The sequence below is a fragment of the Melospiza melodia genome, chromosome 1 (assembly GCF_035770615.1).
Source record: "Melospiza melodia melodia isolate bMelMel2 chromosome 1, bMelMel2.pri, whole genome shotgun sequence".
Lineage (NCBI taxonomy): Eukaryota > Metazoa > Chordata > Aves > Passeriformes > Passerellidae > Melospiza > Melospiza melodia.
Genome location: NC_086194.1, coordinates 147,308,237 through 147,330,552, shown reverse-complemented (window position 1 = coordinate 147,330,552; position 22,316 = coordinate 147,308,237). Strand labels below are relative to the sequence as shown.

Here is a 22,316-nt window from a genome sequence, read left to right as displayed (position 1 = left end):
TTTATGAAATTTTAAATTCATTATGAGGAACAGAGCAGCCCTCATTTAGAAAGTAGAAACTTTCATAGCTGATGTACTTTAGAAGAAACAAAAAAAATTTTAAAATATTGCAACTGTTACATCTTATTTAGCATGGATGTTAGGATCATTCTGCATTTTTTCTTGTGATATAGCAATGGCAGCCTGGGATCTCGCTTCTCAGATGGTGAAGGAGAATTCTTAAGGATGTTTTGCTTTTCATCATTCTTACTGTGTGACACAACCTGACTATCTGCAGTCCATTGAAACAAAAGTAAGGTATATTGTATGCAAAGAGTAGATCTAAAAATATTGCATAAACAACTGCAGGGCAGCCTGAAAAGACATCTTAAATTTACATCAGAAATTTTTGCTTTTGTTGTGATTAGATGACCTCACATTCTTTCAAATATATATGGCTTAACTATCTTCATACCATGTTTAAAGACTTTCACAGATAAACTTGGGATGATTCTAAATAAATAACAAAAAATATTAAAATGTTATAGTTCTGCACATACAGCTGTGAAAATTGCAACGTACTGAATGAGATATAAAAAATTCTGAAAAATATAATGCAATCATAAATCCATGTAAAAAAGTTGTGTGCTAAAAGTATAAGAAATAGTTTCTGATGCAGTGCTTTACATATCAAACATTGAACCTTAAACTTAGTGGTTTTTTATTTATTTTTACTAGAATGAGTCAGAGTTCAGTAGAACTCCCAGAATTTAATAGTAGCTAGTTTTCTCTATTTTTTTTGTATTAGAGCTGCTAGAGATCACTCAGTCCTTTACTTCTATCAGTCTCTCAATGAAACAGCTAAGTCACATCTAGCTTTGTTGGTGAGAAATACTTTTCTGTAAACAAACAAACAAGATAATAGTTTATTACAAACATGACAACCATCATTAGGAGATGTAGAGAACCATCTCAACTACCTCAATGTGCAGTTCTTGAATATGATGAGTTAAGAGCAAATTTCACCATTGCCAAAGTGCTAAAAATATAAGCAGAGATCTCCATGAGTAATGGCCTAATATCCTTAACAGCTAAATAGAGAGAACCAAGAGTCTTGAAGTAGGATTTAAAAGATTCAGCATGATAAGTGGAGAGAAGCACATCAAAGCTTGCCTTTGGGAAATACTTTAAAGGGATGTCTTCAAATTCCCACTTCAGTTTTGTCTCTGAGGCCTAAAATGTCCTATCTCCAGCCTGCTCATTCCACATGGCAGGAGTGAATCCCAGATTCTGATCCCTTCTCAAAGGAGGAGTTGCTAATTTTGATGGAAATGGTCATGGGAAAAAAAATAGTTGTGTGGGGATCAGAATCCTCTAACCAGAGTTTCCTTTTCTGAGCTCTCTCTTCACTGGGTTTTATTTTTTCCTAACTTGGACAAGAGCAGAGGGCACCTACATCTCAATCCTTCTAACCTACTGGTTACTACTTAGGTATGTCCTGCATGTTAGGCATGCGAAAGACATCTTTGTTTTTAGAACCCATGTGACTGACATTACTTTGCCCTCTAGTTTAGAAATGTTTGAGGTTGAGGAGGGATTAAACTTGCATCTTCCATCTGGTTCACAGCTGCATCTAAATTTTAGATAGCTTAAGTTTCTGAAAATAAACCCACTTAAAAGATGCTGAAGTTGGTAGAGTTTCATGAAATGCTGTGTTAGTTAAACAATTCCATTCATAATGGGATTTAGGTGATTAAGTCCCTTTGTGAACCAAAGCTCACTGGACTGCAACCACTTAGGTGGACCCAGTATGAGATTATATTTAGGATACTCTTAAGTCTAGACTTTAATTGTAATAATTCTAAGAAATAAAAGAAAACAAAACCAGACAGCAACTTCATTTTAAGTACAGGTTTGGGGGTTGTTTTCCATCAAAAATGCTTTGATTAATTATTTGTGAATCAAACCCCCTTTTTAACCAATTAATAAGACATCATGTCTACATTAAATATTGTTTGTTAGAATTCTGGCCAATGCACCTTTTCCTGAACATATTGCAAAATCCCACCAAGCCTCCCAATGGTAACGGTTGTCCATGAATAGCAAAATCACCTCTGTAATAAAGATACCTTACAAATATTCAATGATAGATAACATGTTGTGAACAGGAGAAAAAGCAATCTAAATAATCACTCTAGAGAAATACTGTTGTCACTGAGGTTGAAACTAAAATGCCTGCCAAAATGGAACTAAATATAATGTGGGAACTAAATATAATGTGGGAACTATCTGGGAATCATAACCCTGGTATTTTACTGATAAACCCTAACTTTTTCATCGTTTAGTACTCACACTAAAGGATAAAGGGAAACATCTCTTGTGCCTGCTAGTTTTTAAAATCAGTGGAAAAATCATCTCCTGGCTGGAGACAGAGCATGAGCCATCTGTGGTGACCAGGGAGATAGATCCCTGTGAGTTTGAACTCTGTCAGAATGTAGAGTAAGAGGCATCTTAGTCAGTGTCCTTGTCCAAATTACAGACAGATTGCCAATCTATCTGTATAGGGCACCCATCCAATGGGCACCCATTTGGATCCTTTTTCTTCTTTTGGAAATAAAACTTCTTCTCAAACATAACCTTTATTTTTTCTTTGAAAGGAAGAGAAGGAAATATTTTGATTTCATTAGGACAGTGCATACTCTCCTTATGAAAACAAACTAAATTAAATCAACTCACAATTTTTTTAACCATGAATCAAGATTAACTAGCTAGCAAGAATGCAACACAAGATGAGGTAAATAATTATTAGAATTAAACTAAAAGCTACCCCAAAAGAAAGGAAAATACTTTGGAGAAATTGAAGAAACAAGATAGGAAGGAAGATGACAAAAGCACCACTACTTACAAAATTGTGAGCTCTTGCTAACTCATTTAATTGAGTTGCAAGAAATATTTACCACCTTGATCACTGCCTTTGAATGAATAACTGATGCAAAGGTGCCAAAAGAGAAGCAGAAAGGGAATCTCACATTTGGTGTCTGACTGGAGAAAATCAGAAATATCAACCATGAATCCTAAGAATACTGCATTTTTCCCACTCTTATCTTTAGTACAAACTTGAGAAATAGTGTACTTGGTAAATTCATGGACTTTTAATTTAACTTGTATTCCTAATGGAGTTTGTAATTGCGAACAGTAGGCATGATGGCTCTGTAAAATGTTGAAAACCTGAATAATGCAGTAAGAAACACTGACAACTTGAACAGATTTTCAATTTGGCTCTTAATATTCTTGCTGCCTGCACATGAAAATAATTTCTTTCTACATTTCCTTTAGAAAAGTGTAAGACAAAATAACCTCTGTATTTCTCCGAGGTTGCTCTTTAGCAACGACTCATTGATGTAATTATTGTTTGACATCACTGCAGCTCCTTACCCATTCTCTTGTAGAGACAAGTGAAATGTGCCAGCTAACAAAATATTAATTCAGTATATCCAAAGTAAGGACATATATCTGCCAATTTTAAAGATAAAATGTGAATATAAAATACAGCTATAAATGCATATGATCAGTTTGCCTTTGGAATTGTTTCAGTACAACCTGTCTAAGGGACAAGAAGTGATTTATAGTAGAGGGATCCTTCCCAGGAATTGCACACTGTTAACTGAAAAACTGAAAAACTGAAAAACTGAAAAACTTGTTTTCTATCTCTAAGAGCCCACGGCATGTTTAGCTTGTGTTTGAACTTCAGACCTGACAGGTCAAAGGAGAAAAATATGTTTATTCTGGACAGTGAACAAGCAAACAACCCAGCCGTGAGTAAGAAACACATCTACACGTTACAGAAAAATATAAAATAGTCTAGTAAGCCTGTATGTTGTACTGATTGTGAGTTTTCCCATAAGATGAACAAATTTGCTTTTCTATATTAAATTTTATTAATAGATTAATAATTGAGTAAAGCACTGCAGTTATTGAGTATTGGGTAAGGATAACTAAAAGACATCAGGATCATTTTTCCTAATGCACAGCACACGGCCTGTCATACTGCTGTCTGCAGGCAAATGGTGCTTTGTCATGGTTTGCAACAAGTGTTTAAAAATATGTTTATTCTGGACCATGAACAGGCAAACATATGCTTCTATTGCTTGAAATACATGCTGCAGAAGCCACAGAAAGTCCCTGGCAGTGTGAGCTGCTAGGTTTGCAGCTGATGTCAGTAGCATGGTGGTGATGGAGAGGAAACATACGGTAACGCCGGGTTTTGCTGCTAACAGAAACAGAAACATACTTTAGGCTACTATCACAATGATGTGTTGAACAGAAATAATTCCCTCTACTCTAATCTCTCACCAAATACAGCACAGAAGAGATACATTAATCTGCTACTACCATTTTCTGTTAAAACTATTTTTCAACACAATACTTATTAAAACAAAATCACCCACCAATGTTTTTTTCTCATGCAAATCTGAAATGAAACTTTTCAGTTATTAGATTTATTACTTTTTTTTTATTAAATGAAAGCTAAATTCTTGCTACAGAAAAAAATTTCACTCTCTCACTAGCTATATAAATGCTAAGATTTCCTGTTGCTGCAGAAACTACCACTTTTGTCCTGATTCATGGCTCTATAAAACACAATATTAATTTATAAAATGTAGAGGCTGAATTAATTTCAAGCTTGAAATAACTAGAGATGATCAATGTTTTAAATGGACATATAAACACTGAACTATGCTAAATGATAATGCAAATTATTTTTACATCTTTGAAGATTGATGAACATCTTAAAAAGTAAGAAATTAGAAGTTATCTGAACTTTTTCCCAACACATGGACAAAGCCAAGGTTAGAGAAATTTGCTTAATTCAAAATGTAACCTAAAATAAAAAAATCTTTTTCTCCCTACTCAAACAGACTTCCCAGGTTTGGCTGAAGCCAACAGCAGAAATGCCAAAACTGATTCTTAAGGGATTTTTTTCAGCACTGAAATACAGGGACTCTACAGAGAAAGTAATATTTTAAAAGTTTTTAAGGTTTATGGAAGTAATCAGACCCTCTGATGCTTATCTTTACTGAATTGCTGAAGCTTGTGGTGTTTGTATATCTTTATTTAAGGATCTGTTTTACAGACATTGAAGTTAGTGGAAAAGTTCAGTGAACATTTGTTGGAAATTTGATTTATCTTTAAATTGATTAATCATGTTTGAAAATCCAGTAAAGGAGACCCACACAACTACAGTAAAATTTAAACTTAGTACTTCTTCCAAAATATGCTTGGAAGTTCCAAAAGTCTCATAAATATAGTTTGTTGAAATCCATGCAGATATATTGTAAAAGTGGATTTCATAAATCTATGCTTTAGTTGTACTGAGGGTGACATTAATTATACACTGTCATCCACATAGGTTATACATTATCCTAATTAACTGTTTTAGATAAAATGGAAATAGAAAGCTTCATGTATCAGCATGCTGTTCATGCTTGCTTTTACCCTGATGGCTACTGTAGAGATACTGGGTTTTTCTTACCAAGCAGTGTCATTGAGAAATGTCATTTACAGGCCGCAGTAGAATATTTATCACACAGTTCACTTAATTGAAAGTCATTAATCATGAGTAACTACAAAAGTTACTAATATCAGAGATAGACTTATGTTAAAAACTTATATTAATCTTAATGAGATAAGTTGGTGTTTGGAAATTAATGTGTCTAAAGGGCATATAGTCCATGTAGGTTGGGGGGATGGGTGCTAGTGTTTTGATTTGGGTTTCTTGTGGGGTTTTTGGTTGCCAACAGAATTCCTGACTTAAATATGACTACTGAACTTACTTTTTCTAATCAAATTGGATGTTGAATAAGGCACAACATGTAATCACCATTAAGAAATTATTTAAATACTTAATTGGACACAACATCTAGGTTGAATAACATTTTTTCCTCATATTTCCACTGGCGCAACAGTAAACTGAAACTGTGGAAGGTATTTTTCAATTATCATAGAACGATAGAAAAAAAATTTGTTGGAAAAGACCTTTAAGGTCATCGAGTTCAGTCGTTAATCCAGCACTGCCAAGCCCACACTAAACCACATGCTGCTAAGCACCACATCTCCACAGGCTGTAATATCTCCAGGGATGCTGGCTCAACCACCTCCCTGGGCAGCCTGCTCTAATGCTTGACAATTATTTCTGGGAAATTTTTTTCTCCAAATATCCAATGTAAAGTCCTCTCATGTGGCTGTTTCTTCTTGTCACTTGTTACCTGGGAGAAGAGGCTGACCCCCCCAGCTACAACCTCTTCTCAGGCAGTTGTACAGAGGGATAAGGTCCCCCCAAGCCTTCTTTTCTCCAGACTGAACACCCCCAGCTCCCTCAGCTACTCCCCACAAGACTTGTGCTCCAGACACTTCCCCAGCTCCGTTGCCTTCACCAGGACATGCTTCAGAAATCTCTAGGCGGTTTGTTGAGGTTTTTTCCCTGTGTGAAGAGCTTGAATATAAGGAAATTAATCATTATTGATAAAGGTGGAAATAGTCTGCAATTAATTTTTTCATCAATTTATTTTGATTATTTATTCTTTATTCTGGACTAGCAGTGCAATCTTCTTTTACAATCGTGCCCCTTGCAGCATTTACATTTTCTGTTTTATAAATTTTTCAGTTGTTAATGACCTAGTAACCCTATCAAACCTTACTACAGCATTGGTTTAATATGGATGGAATGGAATGAGTTTGCAGCTGCCAACAGACTACAATGTAAAGAAATAACTTAATGAATAACACATTAAAATAAATATTTTGGGTTCTGCATGAGATTTTCAAGATTTATGCTGGGATTCGTGTCAAGAAATGTGTGCTTCCCACTGCGTGAATCCCAGAGGAAAATGCAAGGATGTTTTGGGGAATATTACTTTCAAAGCAAAAAGTTAATCAGAATTTTCTTTTTCTTACCTGTGTTTGAACTTGATCAGTCCTGATGGATAAGCCATTTCACTGTTTAAGAATTTCCTCTAATCAGAATAAAGGGCTTTATCTGGTGGCTATGTGCTCAGACTCATGACATCAGTAAACAGCAAGAAAAATTGAAAAAATCACTTTGTGGAGGTGACAGGAGAAGCAATAATTTCCAAATATGGAAACAATAGAAAATAGTATAAATGACAACATAATTGTCATGATCTCTTTCTGACCCTTATATTTTAATTTTTTTTATGGCTTTATGTCATCTTAAAGAGTGTGCAATCATAATGAAACAAGAGTGACTTGACCCTCAGTGAGAGCTCTGGTGGTCCTGCCTCAACGAAGTACTGACAATGTGCTTGAAAGAAAAAAAATTACTTGGGTACATTGCAAAATGAGTAAAAAAAGTCTGTGCAAAAAAAATTAAAATGGAGGATGGGAAGGAGAAGAAGAAAAAAGATGGGGATGAGAAAGCCAAGGCTTGTCTTATTCATATAGTATCCTTCACAACAGCATTATTCATTTTTTGATTAAAGATTTATCAAATTAGAAACTAGTTGTAGAATAAAAGTACTTATATACACAAGTGCATCCCACCTTCAGTCTGAATAGTGTGCAGCAGGCTTGCCTTGATCCCTTCACTCATTAGTGTCTGTATTGTACAATATGCAACACTTATCTTCTGGCTTTTATCTCCATTATCACACTAAGGGTAGGCTTTCAGTATAAGGGCAAGTATTTAGGAAAAGGCAACAAATTTTTTAAATGACTGATGCATAGAGAGTTTCTGTGAAATGTTTATAGTTATTTGAAAAATAAATATTGGCTTCACTGTTTCCTTGGTTTTCTTAATGCAAAATTAAGTTTAAAAAATGCCAAAATGAGTTATGTGGCACTAAGACCTTGGTAGAAAAATATAAACAGACTATTAAAACATATTTCAACTCCCTTGGCGTCATTTGTGGCCAACAAACAGTCATCTGTGAGTGAAAGGTTAACTGACTGTCACCCATTTATGATCCAAGTCCTTTCCTGGTGCCACACTGACCAGGCTAACAGTGTTCAGCATGTTTTACATGCCTTTTTCACCCTAAAAACCCAGGTCATGACCTAATAAGAGCTGTGATTCACAATAATGACTCCTTTGGTTCAAATGGCATTGAGGTAGGTGCAAAGAAGTTTTACTTCGGTGCAGCTGAATTATAATTCTAAATAAAAGAAAACCAAACATGAACAGTGCACATGCACTTGAGTCAAGAGTTTTGAGCTGTTCCAGCACTGATTTTAAATTGAAAACACTTCAGGCTCTAGGATCTGATGAAACAGAAGACTGGAGACCAAACTCAGTACAGTAGCAGGCCCTTTTCTTTCTTTTTCTAATTAGGCTTTGATTGTTTTTGAGCATCTCCTTGCAGATCTTTGCAGACCAACCAACCAATGAACACTTTGCTGTATTGGATATCACAATAAGTTTGTGTTCTGACATTCAAAGTTTTTATCTGTTGGAAGGTTTATGTAAATTAGCAGCTCTTCAGACATGGTGTACGCCTCTGCTTTGTGGTCTAACTCATCTGCTGCATTTCTGCTGTGGATCAAATAATGGATAATATCTCTTTTTATTACCATTACCTTAGAGATAGAGACAGCTAAATCAAGTACTCATTTGATAGGACAAAAATCCCAAATCTCAAATCCAAGAGAACAAGAAACCTAAAGATTGGTGCAATAAATGACTACTGAAAAATCTGGGATGATTGCTTTGCCAGATTCTCTTCAGGCCCCACAGGTACGCTTTAGTCTTTGACTCATGAAAGGAGGAAACTCACAAAAAATACCACACCACTTTGCTGGTATTTGGTGAAAATATAGTGAATCAGTGCAGAAAGTGTTCTCAGGATCAAGCTCTAGAAACCTTGCCAGTAGAGCTGTTAATGATAAAAGGATGGGGAAAAACCACTGGCATTGGTTGGCTGGGAAGCTGGTAACAGATTTCAGAGACTTTAACCATGTACATTCTAGATTAAATAGGGGTCACTCTAAGACTTTGTGCTTGTGTTTTTCCAGCAGATGAAAGCTTGCTCTGTCAGTTCTCTCTGAGCAGACATGAGCTCATCCTGCCCACACTCTACCCTGGCTGGAAGCTGAACTGTCACAATAAGCGCGACACTGAGCCTACTCACAGGCAGGGTATTTTAGCCTGGGCTCAAAGCCACATGGGCAGGTCCACCAGGCTTCTCCTTAGCTCAGAGAGTGGGCAGAGAGTCAGCAGCTATGGGGGCACACAGAGCCCACACTCTCTGAGGGGGCCTCAGGTCCCATTCTTGGCTTCTGCATTGTGGAGATCTAAGTTTGAATGCTTAGCTCATGGTGACAATTGTGGAAATTTCAGAAAACTTGGCAAGCAGCAGGTTTTTTTTTGGTTTTTTTTTTTTTTTTTTTTTGTTTTTTTTTGTTTTTTTTTTTTAATCTGGATATATTGTCACTAATACTAAATAAATTTGTCATAATCTTGTAAGCATTAAGCGGTCAACTTCACTTTGATGGAGATCTTGATCGTCCACAGGAAAAATATAATTTTTCTCATTGAAGTCAGAGACACATCCCATTTTTTGTACGCATATTTTCTACCTTTCAAGACTAGCATTTGGAAGAGTCATTTTTTTCAGTTTTGATCAAAGTTATGGGAAGAATAATGTCCAGGTTAAATATTTTGAGCTGGACCTGAATTTGATCCTGAAAATGCCCTGCACTTTACACTTGCACAGATAATAGTGAACAGAATTATGCAACCAGGGAATCTTCATTAAAGAAAATTTTTAATACAATGTTTTTTAATTGTGAAATATTTTCTAATTATGAATTTTACTGTGAGAGTTTTTCCTCAATCTGCATTTTAATTTTGCATTTGTTTTTCTGCTTGCACACTTAAAATAGATGCATTATGGTGCAATTCTAAATTTTCTGCCAATCAGTGATTAACAAACATTAATGAAACTAAATTTTCACACTGTGGTGTTGTATCTATCTGCAACATTTGACATGTCCTTACATATATCCATTAGACTTTGTACACAAATTTTTGCTAATTTACATTCTGAATATTATTATAAGTTGCAGAGGGTATTAACATATACAAGAATTACATTGTACAAGAATTTATTTAATTAAAGCAGTGAAAAAGTTACAAGAGCACACAACCTCCAATTAAGAAAATTATTGTACCAAAAAAATTATTATATTAGAAATTTTTTATAGACATTTAGGTAAATAGCACATCACTTAAGTCCATCTGATGGATAGTCTGAATTTAAAAACCACATGACCTTGCAGATGTCTGAATATTCTACAAAGAACAGTTTTGACATTAAAAAATTCTTCACGGGTGGCAAATATCCAGAAGAGCCTCAGCTACACAAGATCCTTTTATTCAGGAGCTGTTTCATGTCAAAACCCAGTGGAGATGAAGAAACAATGTTGCTGACTTCTATATCAAAATCTACACCAACAAAAATAGTACTTTTTAGCTCTTGGTAGATGCTTTGATGCAAGTAGTTTAAAGAAATGCAGTTATTTTTGGTGTTATTACTGATAGAAGTGGGAACTCTTACACTGGGGACAATCAAGTCCATTCAGCACAGGATTTGATAAATTTTGTTAAAATACTTGTTTTAAAATTCTTTCATAATGTAAATGTAGAGGTTGCATAAAGCAATAAAGGCTTAAAAGAGAGTAACACTTTGCAAGAAGACTGACATTGTAGATAGTGAAGATAATGAAAAAAAAAGGAAAATAGTCATTTTAAATTGGAGAAGCAAAAGAACAGGTCAATATTATGTTAAAGCCTGTGCTGCTTTCTGTTAGGTGCCACAAAACACTCTGTCTTCCCCTGTTAGCTGGGACAGACCTTGTGGAATCTGCACTGAACTACAATCTGTAAAAAGGAGATCACTACTGAGTTTCCTCTGATAATTTTTCTGCCAATACTTACATTCATTAAAGAGTTCTCTCAGACCTCAGACTCATGTACCTGTGCAGCAAGTACCTAGCCCTTATGTATCTGGCCCTCAGCAAGGATTTGATAACACTGTTCTGTCTAGAATTACATTGTTCTCACGTAAACCTACTTTTTTTTTTAAGTTTCTTCACTGAGTAGTAAGTGGTTGAGCTACTAGTTGCTGTTACTCTTAACTTTTCATGTAAAAATTTGCTGACCTGAGGGATTACTACCCACCACAGGAGTTAGGCTTTTATGGACTCAGCAAGAGAAAGATTTAAAACCACAAAACTTCCCTCAGCATGCCATAACCAGCAACATGTGTCCTGCTGCAAATAAATTACTCAAGATTCACTGAGCCTCAAAGAGAGTACAGATGTGTGTAGCAGAATAGTATCCACTGGTTCATAACATAATTACATAATTTAATAAAAATCTATTTAATTCAAAATAAGACATGGAGCAGAGAACATAATCTTAGAAATCCCTCTTGCACTTCATTGACAAGAGACCTGGTACCTATTCATTCACTGAGCAGTGAATTCATCCCTGCACAGTTTCAGGGATTCATGAGGAGCCTGTTCCCTGGCAGCAGGGATTGCTGCTTTCTCTTGGGAAGCAATAGCTAAAGTCTGGATACCCTCTGGCAAATGAATGCATTAACCCAAGGCCTTTCATTTCTTTCCTGAGTAAGACAAGACATTGTCTCCTACCTTCAGGCTGTGGGCTGTGAACTGTCAGGGGATATAAATGTAGGCCTTGCTATTTTCAGAATTTCCTAATGGTTAACTCTAGGCAGCTCTGTGCTTTGCATGTTGCCTGATTTGGCTTCTGTCTAAGCAGCTTATCTCTCCCCAGGCATGCACAGAGAATTGAGTGTCTCAGATAGGGTCCTGCAGTCTGCTCCTAGTGCTCGACAGCTTTAATGTTAGCACTGAAAATCTTTATCTCACCTACCTGTAGGAAAACATGTGAATAATCGCTTACATTCATTAAATCTAGGATGATGCCTAAGACTGAAAAATTGTTACAATTTTTTTTTTTTTTGCCTAAAGTTTGAATTGATGTTTTTCTTTTTTTGTAGATAAGCTTTATGGGAAAATAAGATACTTTTGTTCTTGCTCATATATTTTCCATTTCTTAAAAAAGTTTAGGAGTCTGGAGGAGGAGATAATGTCATGCCTACTGTGTTCCATAGTGATAGCTGTGGTGGAACATATTGGAAAACAAGCTCCTCTTTCAGTTAAGTGGCTGAAAAGCCCTAAAATGCCAAAGAAAGGAAAAGATTCTAGAATCACAAGAGCAAAATCAAACTTAATTACTGAAATTCTCATACTAATGTCCTATAAAAACTATTGGAAGGTGGGTTCTGCAGGCATGTGAAACTGAATATAAGGAGAATTATCCAGTATTGATGAAGGAAATATATCAATTTGGAGAGAAGGTAATTGAAAATTAACCTGTTAAGGGAAAAGGATAGAGAAAATCAAGACTGAAGACATCATCAATTTAGAGACAGCTTGGAAGACCTAATAATGAAAATAGATAACAGATATGTCCCTATTATTGATGAATAAATGGATAAACCAAAATATTTAGGCCATTGTCACATCAAATTCTGAATGTGACTTACACTGGAAGCATTGCCTTCCTCCTTGGAAACAAGGCTGCTGCACCACCAACAGTGTATATCTAGCAAAGCTTGCACATTGGTACTTTTCTGAAATCTTAAGGAAATAATTTTCTTGTGTTTATGGAACATCAATGTTGATTTCCCCCCAGTACAGGATACTGGATTGTTTAGAAGTTCCAGTGATAATGTCTGATAAATTGTATAATTTTTGAGGCCTTTGCATATATGAATCCTTTCAAGTATTTAGTAAATAATATAATAAAATAATAGAATCATAGAACACTGTGGGTTGGAAGGAACTTTGAAGGTCATCTAGTCAAAGCTTCCACTCCAGTGAGCAGGAACACCTTCAATTAAATCAGGTTGCTCAGAGCTCTGTCCCATCTCACCTGGAATTTTTCCAGAGGGCATCTATCACTAATTTGAGAAACCTGTTCCAGTATTTCACTATCTCATTGCAAAATATTTCTTCCTTAAGCCTAGTCTGAATTTATCCTCTTTCAATTTAAAACCATTATCCCTTGTCTTATGGCAACAGGCCCTATAACAACTGTCCCAGCCTTTCTTATGAGCCCCTTCTAATTACTGAAAAACTTCTCTAAGGTTCCCTGGAGCCTTCTCCAGGCTGAACAACCCCAAGTCTCTCAGACTTTCTTCACAGGAGAGGTGTTTAAGCCCTGTGATATTTTTCATGGCCCTCCTCTGGACCTGCTCCAGCAGGTCAATGTCTTGTGCTCTGAGGGATCCAGAGATTAATGAGGTATACCAGATGAGGTGTCACCAGAGCAGAGCAGAACAGAGCAGAATCCCCTCCCTTGCCCTACCACACCTCTCTGGCCACACTGCATTTGATGCGGCCCAGGACACATTTTGCTTTCTGGTCTGCAAGCACACATTGCTGGGCCATGTCCAGCCTCTCACCCCCCAGAACCCCCAGGGCCTTGTCTTGTGGTTGTTCCTGATCCGTTCATCCCCCAACCTGGGTTGATATTGGGTCTTGCCCTGATCCAGGTCCAGAACCTTCCTTCCAGATCGAGATCTTCACCTGACTGCCATGACTTTTCAAATATTACAGAGTGGCTTGGCAACTCTATCAGCCCATTCCCTCGGGACTCTGGGATGGATCTTGTCAGGTCTCATAGCCTCATGTATGTTCAGGTTCTTCTGATGGTCACAAAACTGTTCTTTTCTTACAGTAGGAAGGACTTTTCTTCCTCAGTCCCCTTTTTTGTGGTACATCTGCCCAAGAGCTGTGGGAACAGACATTGCCAGTGAAGACTGAGGCCAAAAAGATTTATTGAGTACCTCGGCCTTCTTTTCATCTCTTGTTACCAGTTTTGCCAGTGTTACACATGGGGGAGAGTATACTTTATTTGACTTTGTTTCTCTTGCTGACATACCTGTAAAAGCCCTTCTCATGATTCATTGCATCCCTTGCAATTTCATCCCTATATAACCAGGTAGCATACCTATACTTTTTCCAGGATATCTGGCTGTGCATCCACTGCCTGTGCATTTCCATCTTACCCTTTAGTTTGATCAGTAAGTCTCAACTTAGCCATGGGGCTCTCTTGCATTTCTTCACCTGTGGATTTTTTGCACCTGTGGATTACTAGATCTTGAATTTTATGTGAAGTGTCCTGAAAGATCTATCAGTCTGTTCTGCTCCCTTGTCCCTGAGGACACATTCCCAGGGGCTCCTATTAATTAACTATTTGACTGGAGGTTTCTTTCCTAACATTCAGGGTCTGACTTTACTCTTTGCCTGACCCATACCTCTCAGGATACAAACTCCACCAATGCATTAGCAACCTGGTCTAGAGGGAAGTCTCCCTGTCTTTGACAGTGGGTTGGAACTAGATGATCTTTAACGTTTCTTTCAACACAAACCATTCTATGATTCTGTGATTCTTTGACCACTGAAATGCAGGCTGCTTCCAATCTTGATGTCAGTGATTAGCTGGCTCACTTTTGATCGTGACCATCACCCATCCTCTCTGGTAGGGCTGCTTATTACCTGGCCTAAGAAGTTATCCCCCATGCACTTTAGAAGTCTCCTGGATCATCTACAGCTCACTATGATAATTTTTCAGGAGGCGTTGGAGTGACTGAAGTCTCCTGGCAGGACAAGAGCCTGTAAGTGCAATGCTTCCCATGGCTAGAGCAAGAAGACTTTGCCATTGAGTTTCTTTGATCAAGTGGCCTGGAGCAGACACCAACAACCAGCTCCCTTTGTTGCCTCAGTCTCCAATTCTTAACTGTAAGCTTTCAACCTGTCTGTGTCTGTCCCCTCTGAAAAAACTCTTTGCAGGGTATCCATTTATTGACATATAGGGCAATGCCTCCACGCCTCCTTCTCCCTAGCCTGTCCCTTCTGAGCAGCCTGTGGTCCCTGACAGCCACTCTCCAGTCACGGGATTCATCCCACCAAGTCTCAGTAGTGGCAAGTAGGTCTTGGTTTCCAAGTGGCACAGTGGCTTCCAGCTCCTGTCTGTTGCCCATGCTGTGTGCACCGGGCTGTCAGCTGTGCCACCTTCTTAGAGGAATAGCCCTTAAATCCTTTTGAGACATTTCAGTGGAGTTTCTCTCTTGGCTTCTGTCACCTCAGGAGCTCCTGGCTCAACTTCAGAAGATGCACTGCTCTGCAGAGTAGCCAGCATGTCTCAATGCATTCTCATTAGATTCCATACCAAAAAAAAGAGGGCAACCTCTGTTCCTGCTCCACAGTAGTCACAGCTATTGTATATTCAACTATAAATTACTTTAATGAACTTAGAAGTGGGAAATTATTAGCTGTGGATGGATAATGTATATTGGGATTTACATGGATTAAGATAATTTTTTTAATTAAGAAATTCCATGAGCATATTTACATCTACTCTCAGTCAGAGAAATTGTTATATTTAATTTCTGCTTACATTTGGAGATACTGCATGAACTGCCAGTGAATTTTAGTCACTGATATGATATAGGAACACTGGCATGTTTCCAGAAAGACCTCTGGTTAATGGGCATTGGATTGAATCCTTGCACTTCAGGCTTCATAGAATATTATTGGACTTACAGTATTGTTTAATAAAAACCAAATTATTTAAGCCAGATATTTATATATACACACATAAAAATGTTAAATATTTTTATCCATATTATTGATTTTAAACCACTGATTGGTAAAAATATTTTATGTCATAGAAATTATGCATACCACAGATACCACTCTGTCTGTTAATAGGATTTTACGTGGATATTCCCTCTGAAGTAGATTTGCAAATTGAATTTCATCTTCCAAAGAAAAGGGAATATGTACAGACTTTTTTCATTTTTGCAACATGACTGTTTTTTAAATTATTCTGTAATTTTCAAATTTGGCAAGAAAAGTACTGGGTTCTGGGCACAGAAGGTCCCAAGAGGTTTTGTGTTTATTTTTTCACTTTGCTACAGATTTCCTATATATCTTCCTCTGTACTTTCCCTTCCCCATTTGAGAAAAGACTGAATAGATCCTTCAAAGTTTTACTGTGATACAAATCACACTGAAGTTAATTAGACAGCTCAAAAATTTACAAGTCAGATTGATCCCCTATTTTACCTAAAAAATTCAAGGGCCACAAGAATAAAGTATTACTTATACAGTTTCATCACTAAAAAGCCTGGGTAATAACAAGAACCACACCAACATTTAAAAATGGGATTTTGTGCACCAAAATAGTGGCCTATTTTTGTCCTGTTTTCTGAAACAGCAATACTACTTGGAATATTTTTTTAAATTAAAGGTACATAAAACCATCTGTCCCCATAAAATTTTAATACTTATTTTACTATCTATTACAGAATTTTCAGCACTAAAATTTAAAGACTGTACAGATAAATATATTTTTCTCTATTTTACAGAAAGATAAGTGAGGATTTTTTAAAATTTTTAAATTCCATCATTAGTTCAACAATGATATAAATAGCCTCAACTTTAAAAAAAGAAAATTCCAAGATGAACATTATATCAAGGCTTCTGGCAGCAGACTACCTGACTTGTCTATGAAAACAGAGAGAAATAATATTATTGCTGTAACTAAAAGTACAAACTTTTAATCAAACAAAAGCTAAAAGTCCAATATTCTACTCAGTGAATTGAAAACTCTCTTCTACCCGGTCCCATAAATTTTACCAATTCTTAGTTTACTTTCAACAACTGATCTTGTTTCCTAAAGCAAATCCTGGAGAGACAGAGGGTATTGGAAAGCTTGGAAACTGTCACCTAGATTTACAGGGCTTGGAAGATCATGTCAGCAGTTTGAAGTGATTTTAATAATTTTAATAACTACCTCTCCTCTTTTCAACAAATTTCATCAACTTGTTCCTCTGAGGACCCACACACCTGACTCTTCCCTACGTGACTATCATTGCCCTGTCAACAAATCTCTTGTGCTCCTGATGGATCCATGCTCTCTCCATTTTCTCATGAGGTTTTGTAATCACTTTCTCATGCTCATTCCAATATAAAATCTCTTCTTCATTTTAGCTACCACTTAAGGTCAGACACCACCTTAAGTCCAAATTGACTCAGGGAAGTTCAGAGGTTCTCTGTCCACCATCAGTTTTCACCTACATCAATCCCAAAGTCTTGCTCATCTGAGCAGAGCTATCTGATCATTTAATAATATTTCTCCATGGACGGGACCAAAGTTTGTGAATCATTGCAGCAATAGCAAACTTTTCTAACTAAAAGAATGATCAACTACCAGAGTATATTGTCTTAGGGAGATGACTGTCTATTAAACTTCTCTAATGGTTCTGAAGTAAAAATAGCTCAGACAATTAAAAAGAGCAGTTCCCCCTTTCTTCACCCCTTGCTTTACTTGGAAGTGCTTCTCCTATATCATGAGTTGAAAAAAACCCAGATGTATCTACAGGCTGAAATTATTACTGTTCAAAATTCAGCATCAATATATCTGTTTTCATAAACTAATATGCAGGATTATGAATTTTGGTGCCTGAAATCCTAACACATGGTTACTTTTCCCATTCAGTTTTGGAGGATCTGAGGACATGGGTCAGAGCAGCAGCGTATCATAGCTGTACATCTCCAAAGAACATCAAACAATGTCAAGAGGGCTAGGCAGAGTCTACATAGGAAAAGAGGAGAGGTCGTGTGTCTTTCAGGATTCTCTTTCAACTCATATTTTTATAGTTCTATAAATAATTCCTAATTATATTAGAAAACACTGCACTAAATGGGAGATCTGCGAGATCTGGCTCTTCTTACTGCATGGAAATTTTACTTGCCACAGTCTAAGCTGCTAAGAGTCTGACAGAGATATTGTCATCATATTTACAGATAGTCTCTGTGTAATCATCTGGTGTAGATAAGAAACCTAAGGATGTTCTAAAAAACATAAATCATTTAGATACTTTTATTAAAGATTTCACATATGGTGCAACATTTGATTTTCTCTTTCAGTTATCATTTATCATTATACATTTACTAATTCAGTAACCATCTTGTCCTCTCAACCTTCTTCCCACTCATCATCTGGGATAAATAGATTTTATTCTGATTTCCCAGAAAACTTATTGTAGCTGTCTCATTTTGAAAGAGAAACAAGCATATTTGAACTTACATGTGTTCAGCATTACTCTCTTTAATAATAGATTCTTCAGACTAATAAAAAGTAGTAAAGAGAATACAAAAAGCCCAGAGACAAAACAGAACCCTTCTAAAATCACCAACTGGGAGTTATCCAGACTGAATTGAACTTTGCGCAATGTTGAGGCTGGATTTTGGAGGAAAAACATGAAAATGATTTTTGATATTTTCTCAAGCAGATTTTATCACTTCACGGTCTTTTTCTTTTCTTTTCTTTTCTTTTCTTTTCTTTTCTTTTCTTTTCTTTTCTTTTCTTTTCTTTTCTTTTCTTTTCTTTTCTTTTCTTTTCTTTTCTTTTCTTTTCCTTTTTCCTTTTTCCTTTTTCTATTTTTTTTTTTAATTTTTATTTTCTTTTTTAACTGTATTTGAGCATAAGACCTGGAACCTTTTTTTTTTTTTTTCACATCTTACAAATATAAAAGGTATTACTGTAACAAAATTAAAGATGTTCCACTTCTTGAGATTTTCATTTCAGTGCCCTTTTTCAATTTCAGATTTTCTTGATCCACTTACCAGACCAGCTTAGAAACTTGTCTCTTTACTGGTTACTATTAGTGAACTTTGGTGATTTGAAACTAATGTGAATCTAACCAGGGTACAATTACATATTTTTGCTAACAGAAACAACATTTAATGTGGGTTGTTACAAGAAACAAGCTCCCAAAATAAGACAGCATCTGTTTTGTTTGGCAAAACTACTTAAATAACAGTAACTAAAGTTTTGAAAAGGTATGCTGTTCTGTATTTGAGGTATTGAAAGCAAACATGGCAAATGCCTGAAAGCTGGGAAGGAAAGGCGCTGGGAGCAGGAGTTTGGGAATTGTGGTTTTCAGCTTCAGGGGAATCATTTAAATCCTTAATGGCAGCTTCTCAGATAAAGGAAAAACAGCATTCTCTGAAGGGTGGCCAGCTGTTTAGTACTTAATAATTAGGTTTTTATTCAGCCAGTCTTCTGGAATTGCTGCTATCACAGATAGTGATGCTGGCAAGCAAAATAAAGAGTTTTATGTTGTAGAATGCATTCCTGTAAAAAATTATAGAATAGCCAGACGTAATTTTGGTTTGAAAAATATCTGTTGGGCATATATTTGTCTGGACTAAGCACTAGTGCATTTGTCAAGCATGAAAAACAGTTTAGACTTGCATGTGGCTTACACATCATTATTTCCAGAACTATCACCATGTTACTCAGCTATTTTCTTTAAATATTCTGATATACCTGAATAAAAATAATAGAGGAATTAATCTGAAACCCAAAGGGCCAACAGAGATGGACTTTTTTACTTTATGTTTTCATCTCTGCTTATTTCAGAAAAATATGAATGAAACTGATTTCCCATTTCCTCAACAGTAGAGCTTCAGTTGCACCATAAGAAGTGTGAGCAAATCTCATTCTGGCCTTCGTTTACATTATAGAATAGGACAGGAGCCAAAAGTGAAGTCAACAGCCTCCAGTCAAATTCCCTTTGATTTTTGTGAAAAAGTGGCTTGGACATGGGCAGCAGAATTGAGCCTGTTACTCAACATTAAACTCTTTGAGGCCTGTATGCCCCCTCTGACTTAATTTCTGCAGGCTTGAATTATATCTCTTTTGGTTTTCTTGATCAGCACGACTAATTTACACGGGTCCTTTTTTACATGTTTTTCCGTGTTCAGAAAATGTTATTTATATTGCGAAAGGTCTCCCTTTTTATCATGAGAGTGGGTTCCCTTCCCTTCCCTTCCCTTCCCTTCCCTTCCCTTCCCTTCCCTTCCCTTCCCTTCCCTTCCCTTCCCTTCCCTTCCCTTCCCTTCCCTTCCCTTCCCTTCCCTTCCCTTCCCTTCCCTTCCCTTCCCTTCCCTTCCCTTCCCTTCCCTTCCCTTCCCTTCCCTTCCCTTCCCTTCCCTTCCCTTCATTTTGAAATATAACAACACAATTCTCTTGCTATTTTGCCATGAATGAACACTGAGGATTCCTGAAAAATAAATCCTCACGAAACACGAGCTTTAATATGGAAAATTTTCAACAGCCTTCCAACAACAATACATGTTGTCCTTAGTTCCGAATGAATACGAGCTAAAAAGACCCTGTTTTTTTAGCAGATTCAGTGATTTTAAATTCATCCCATGAACAGTACTTTCCTCGGATTCATCATAAATTTTTGAGCTATGTATAACTGCCCTTCAACATTTTTCTTCATTTGACAAGGAATTGTCTCATCTTTTCCTTTTGAACAACTTTTACTAATGTTTAAGACCCCACTTTTACGCTGCTCTTTTTACGCTTTGTATAAATCGTTCTAGCCTCTCTTTTGAGCAATTTCCTTTACTTATATCTGTTCTTTGACCAAAACTACCTCAGCATGGGTGCTCCACCTTTCCTGGTTTGGGGCAATGGCTTTCCATGGGCAGCGCTGGGCACAGCACGTTGGGGATAGAGCTGTCCATTGTGTGCAGAGGGACAGCCCTTGCTTTCTGCAGGAGCTGAGCTCCTACTGATTGCTTCTAAAGGTGTCCTCTGCTCTGGTACCCCACTCGCTGCTGTGCCCCAGAGGGCAGGGGCACTGCTCTGCGTCCCACCTGGGCACAGCCCTGTCAGCAGAAAGAGCAAATTGCTCTCGCCTCCTTTTCGCTGTGGACCCGGGGGGAAGGAGGCAGTCAGCATTTTTGAGAATCATATTACTTGAATTTGAAGGTCTGAATACCAACCGAGTTTCACGTTCCTTGAATGTTTGAGTTTGCAATGTATCTGTTTCTCTCCTGAGTCTTGTGCTAATTAGATGTGCTGCAATAAATAATTGGATATTTTTATGGGTTTCTTTTTTTTTTTCTAGCATTTTACTGTCTCCTCGGATGAAGCAATGATTTAAAAATTGTATAAATGACGACTTAGATTATCCACATTTCTTGTGTCTTCAAGTTGCTTCTTTTTTCTGTTTTAATAAACTTTTATCTTAAAACAAAGTATGGGAGAAAAATATTATTAAGAAAAGGCTTTGTGTTTAATTTCCTCAAAATAAGATCCACTATTCTCTTTTTCCTCCTAATTTACACTAATTTTTTAGCTTGAAAATATCAGATGGTTTAACAGCATTTTTGGTCTTTTATTCCCATGTCCATAGTTTCAGTCTCCTGCTTCTGAGGTAGATATCTTTCAGTTTTTAATGAAGACTCCCAATCTTTTTTCTATTCAATCAATTTTGAGTTCTGAATATACAGTTATACAGTTTTTAGCAGTTCTATCAAACAATACAATTAATAGGTCCCTTTTTTTCAAATAAGTTAGGTTTACTCTATCCTTCCATCACTGAGAAATCTGATTTCTGTTTTGTTTTTACAATATTTATCCACTTTTGATAAAAATCAGCATAATATTGTTGCCCTTTCTTATATTTTACAAGTTAGCAATGAACAATATTTATCACTCAGCAGAGTTAAAAGAATTTCAATAGATTCTTACCTGTAATTCTGTTTTTCATTTCCTATGTGAAATCTGTCATATTGTGAATATGCTCGGTTTCCTTCCCAGTCCGTTAATTCAATTCTTAGAGAATATTGCCTCTGACTTGTTATTGCAAAGATAAATTCATTTCCCAGCCAATGTTCGCCTGATGGGCTACCAAAACCCTAGAAAAAATTGGCAAAATAACTAGATGTAATTACTGGAATTGATAAAGCCTATATACAATAATAAACCCATCATTATATTTTACCTGTGCATTCTAATTACTGGTCAGAGCTTTCTTTGCTCCACTTTGGTGGTCTCTAAAATGATTCTACTAATATATTTGATGTAGGAATGTCATGCAGTTCAACTGGTGTTTGCAAGGGCAGCGGAGGTTATCAGCTGGAAATCATGTTACACATCCATGATATCAATAGCATGATGCTGTATTTGCACATGCTTCAGTGGGAATACTTGACATAACAATATTCTATAATGCATTCAATATGATGTTAAACCTTGTTATCTAGCTCTTCTCCACCTTGCTCTCCTCACGTTTCGTATGTTCAGGTGATCTTATTTCTGGTTACACAAAGGACATCATTTACAAACATGAAAAAATAATAATGAAAGAAAAAGTATAATTACTTTTCAAAACCAGACATATGTTTTCCTAGACATAT

The 22,316-nt window shown here is 36.5% G+C and overlaps 1 protein-coding gene across 1 annotated transcript in view; it reads right to left on the bottom strand.

Moving 5' to 3' along the window:
* The window catches only part of ANGPT1 (angiopoietin 1), a 153,871-nt gene that overhangs the window by 15,437 nt on the left and 116,118 nt on the right, over positions 1–22,316 (bottom strand). Inside the window, exon 7 of the mRNA XM_063171028.1 lies at positions 21,649–21,815. Within this exon, the coding sequence (XP_063027098.1) occupies positions 21,649–21,815 (167 nt within the window). The remainder of the gene's footprint in view (positions 1–21,648; positions 21,816–22,316) is intronic.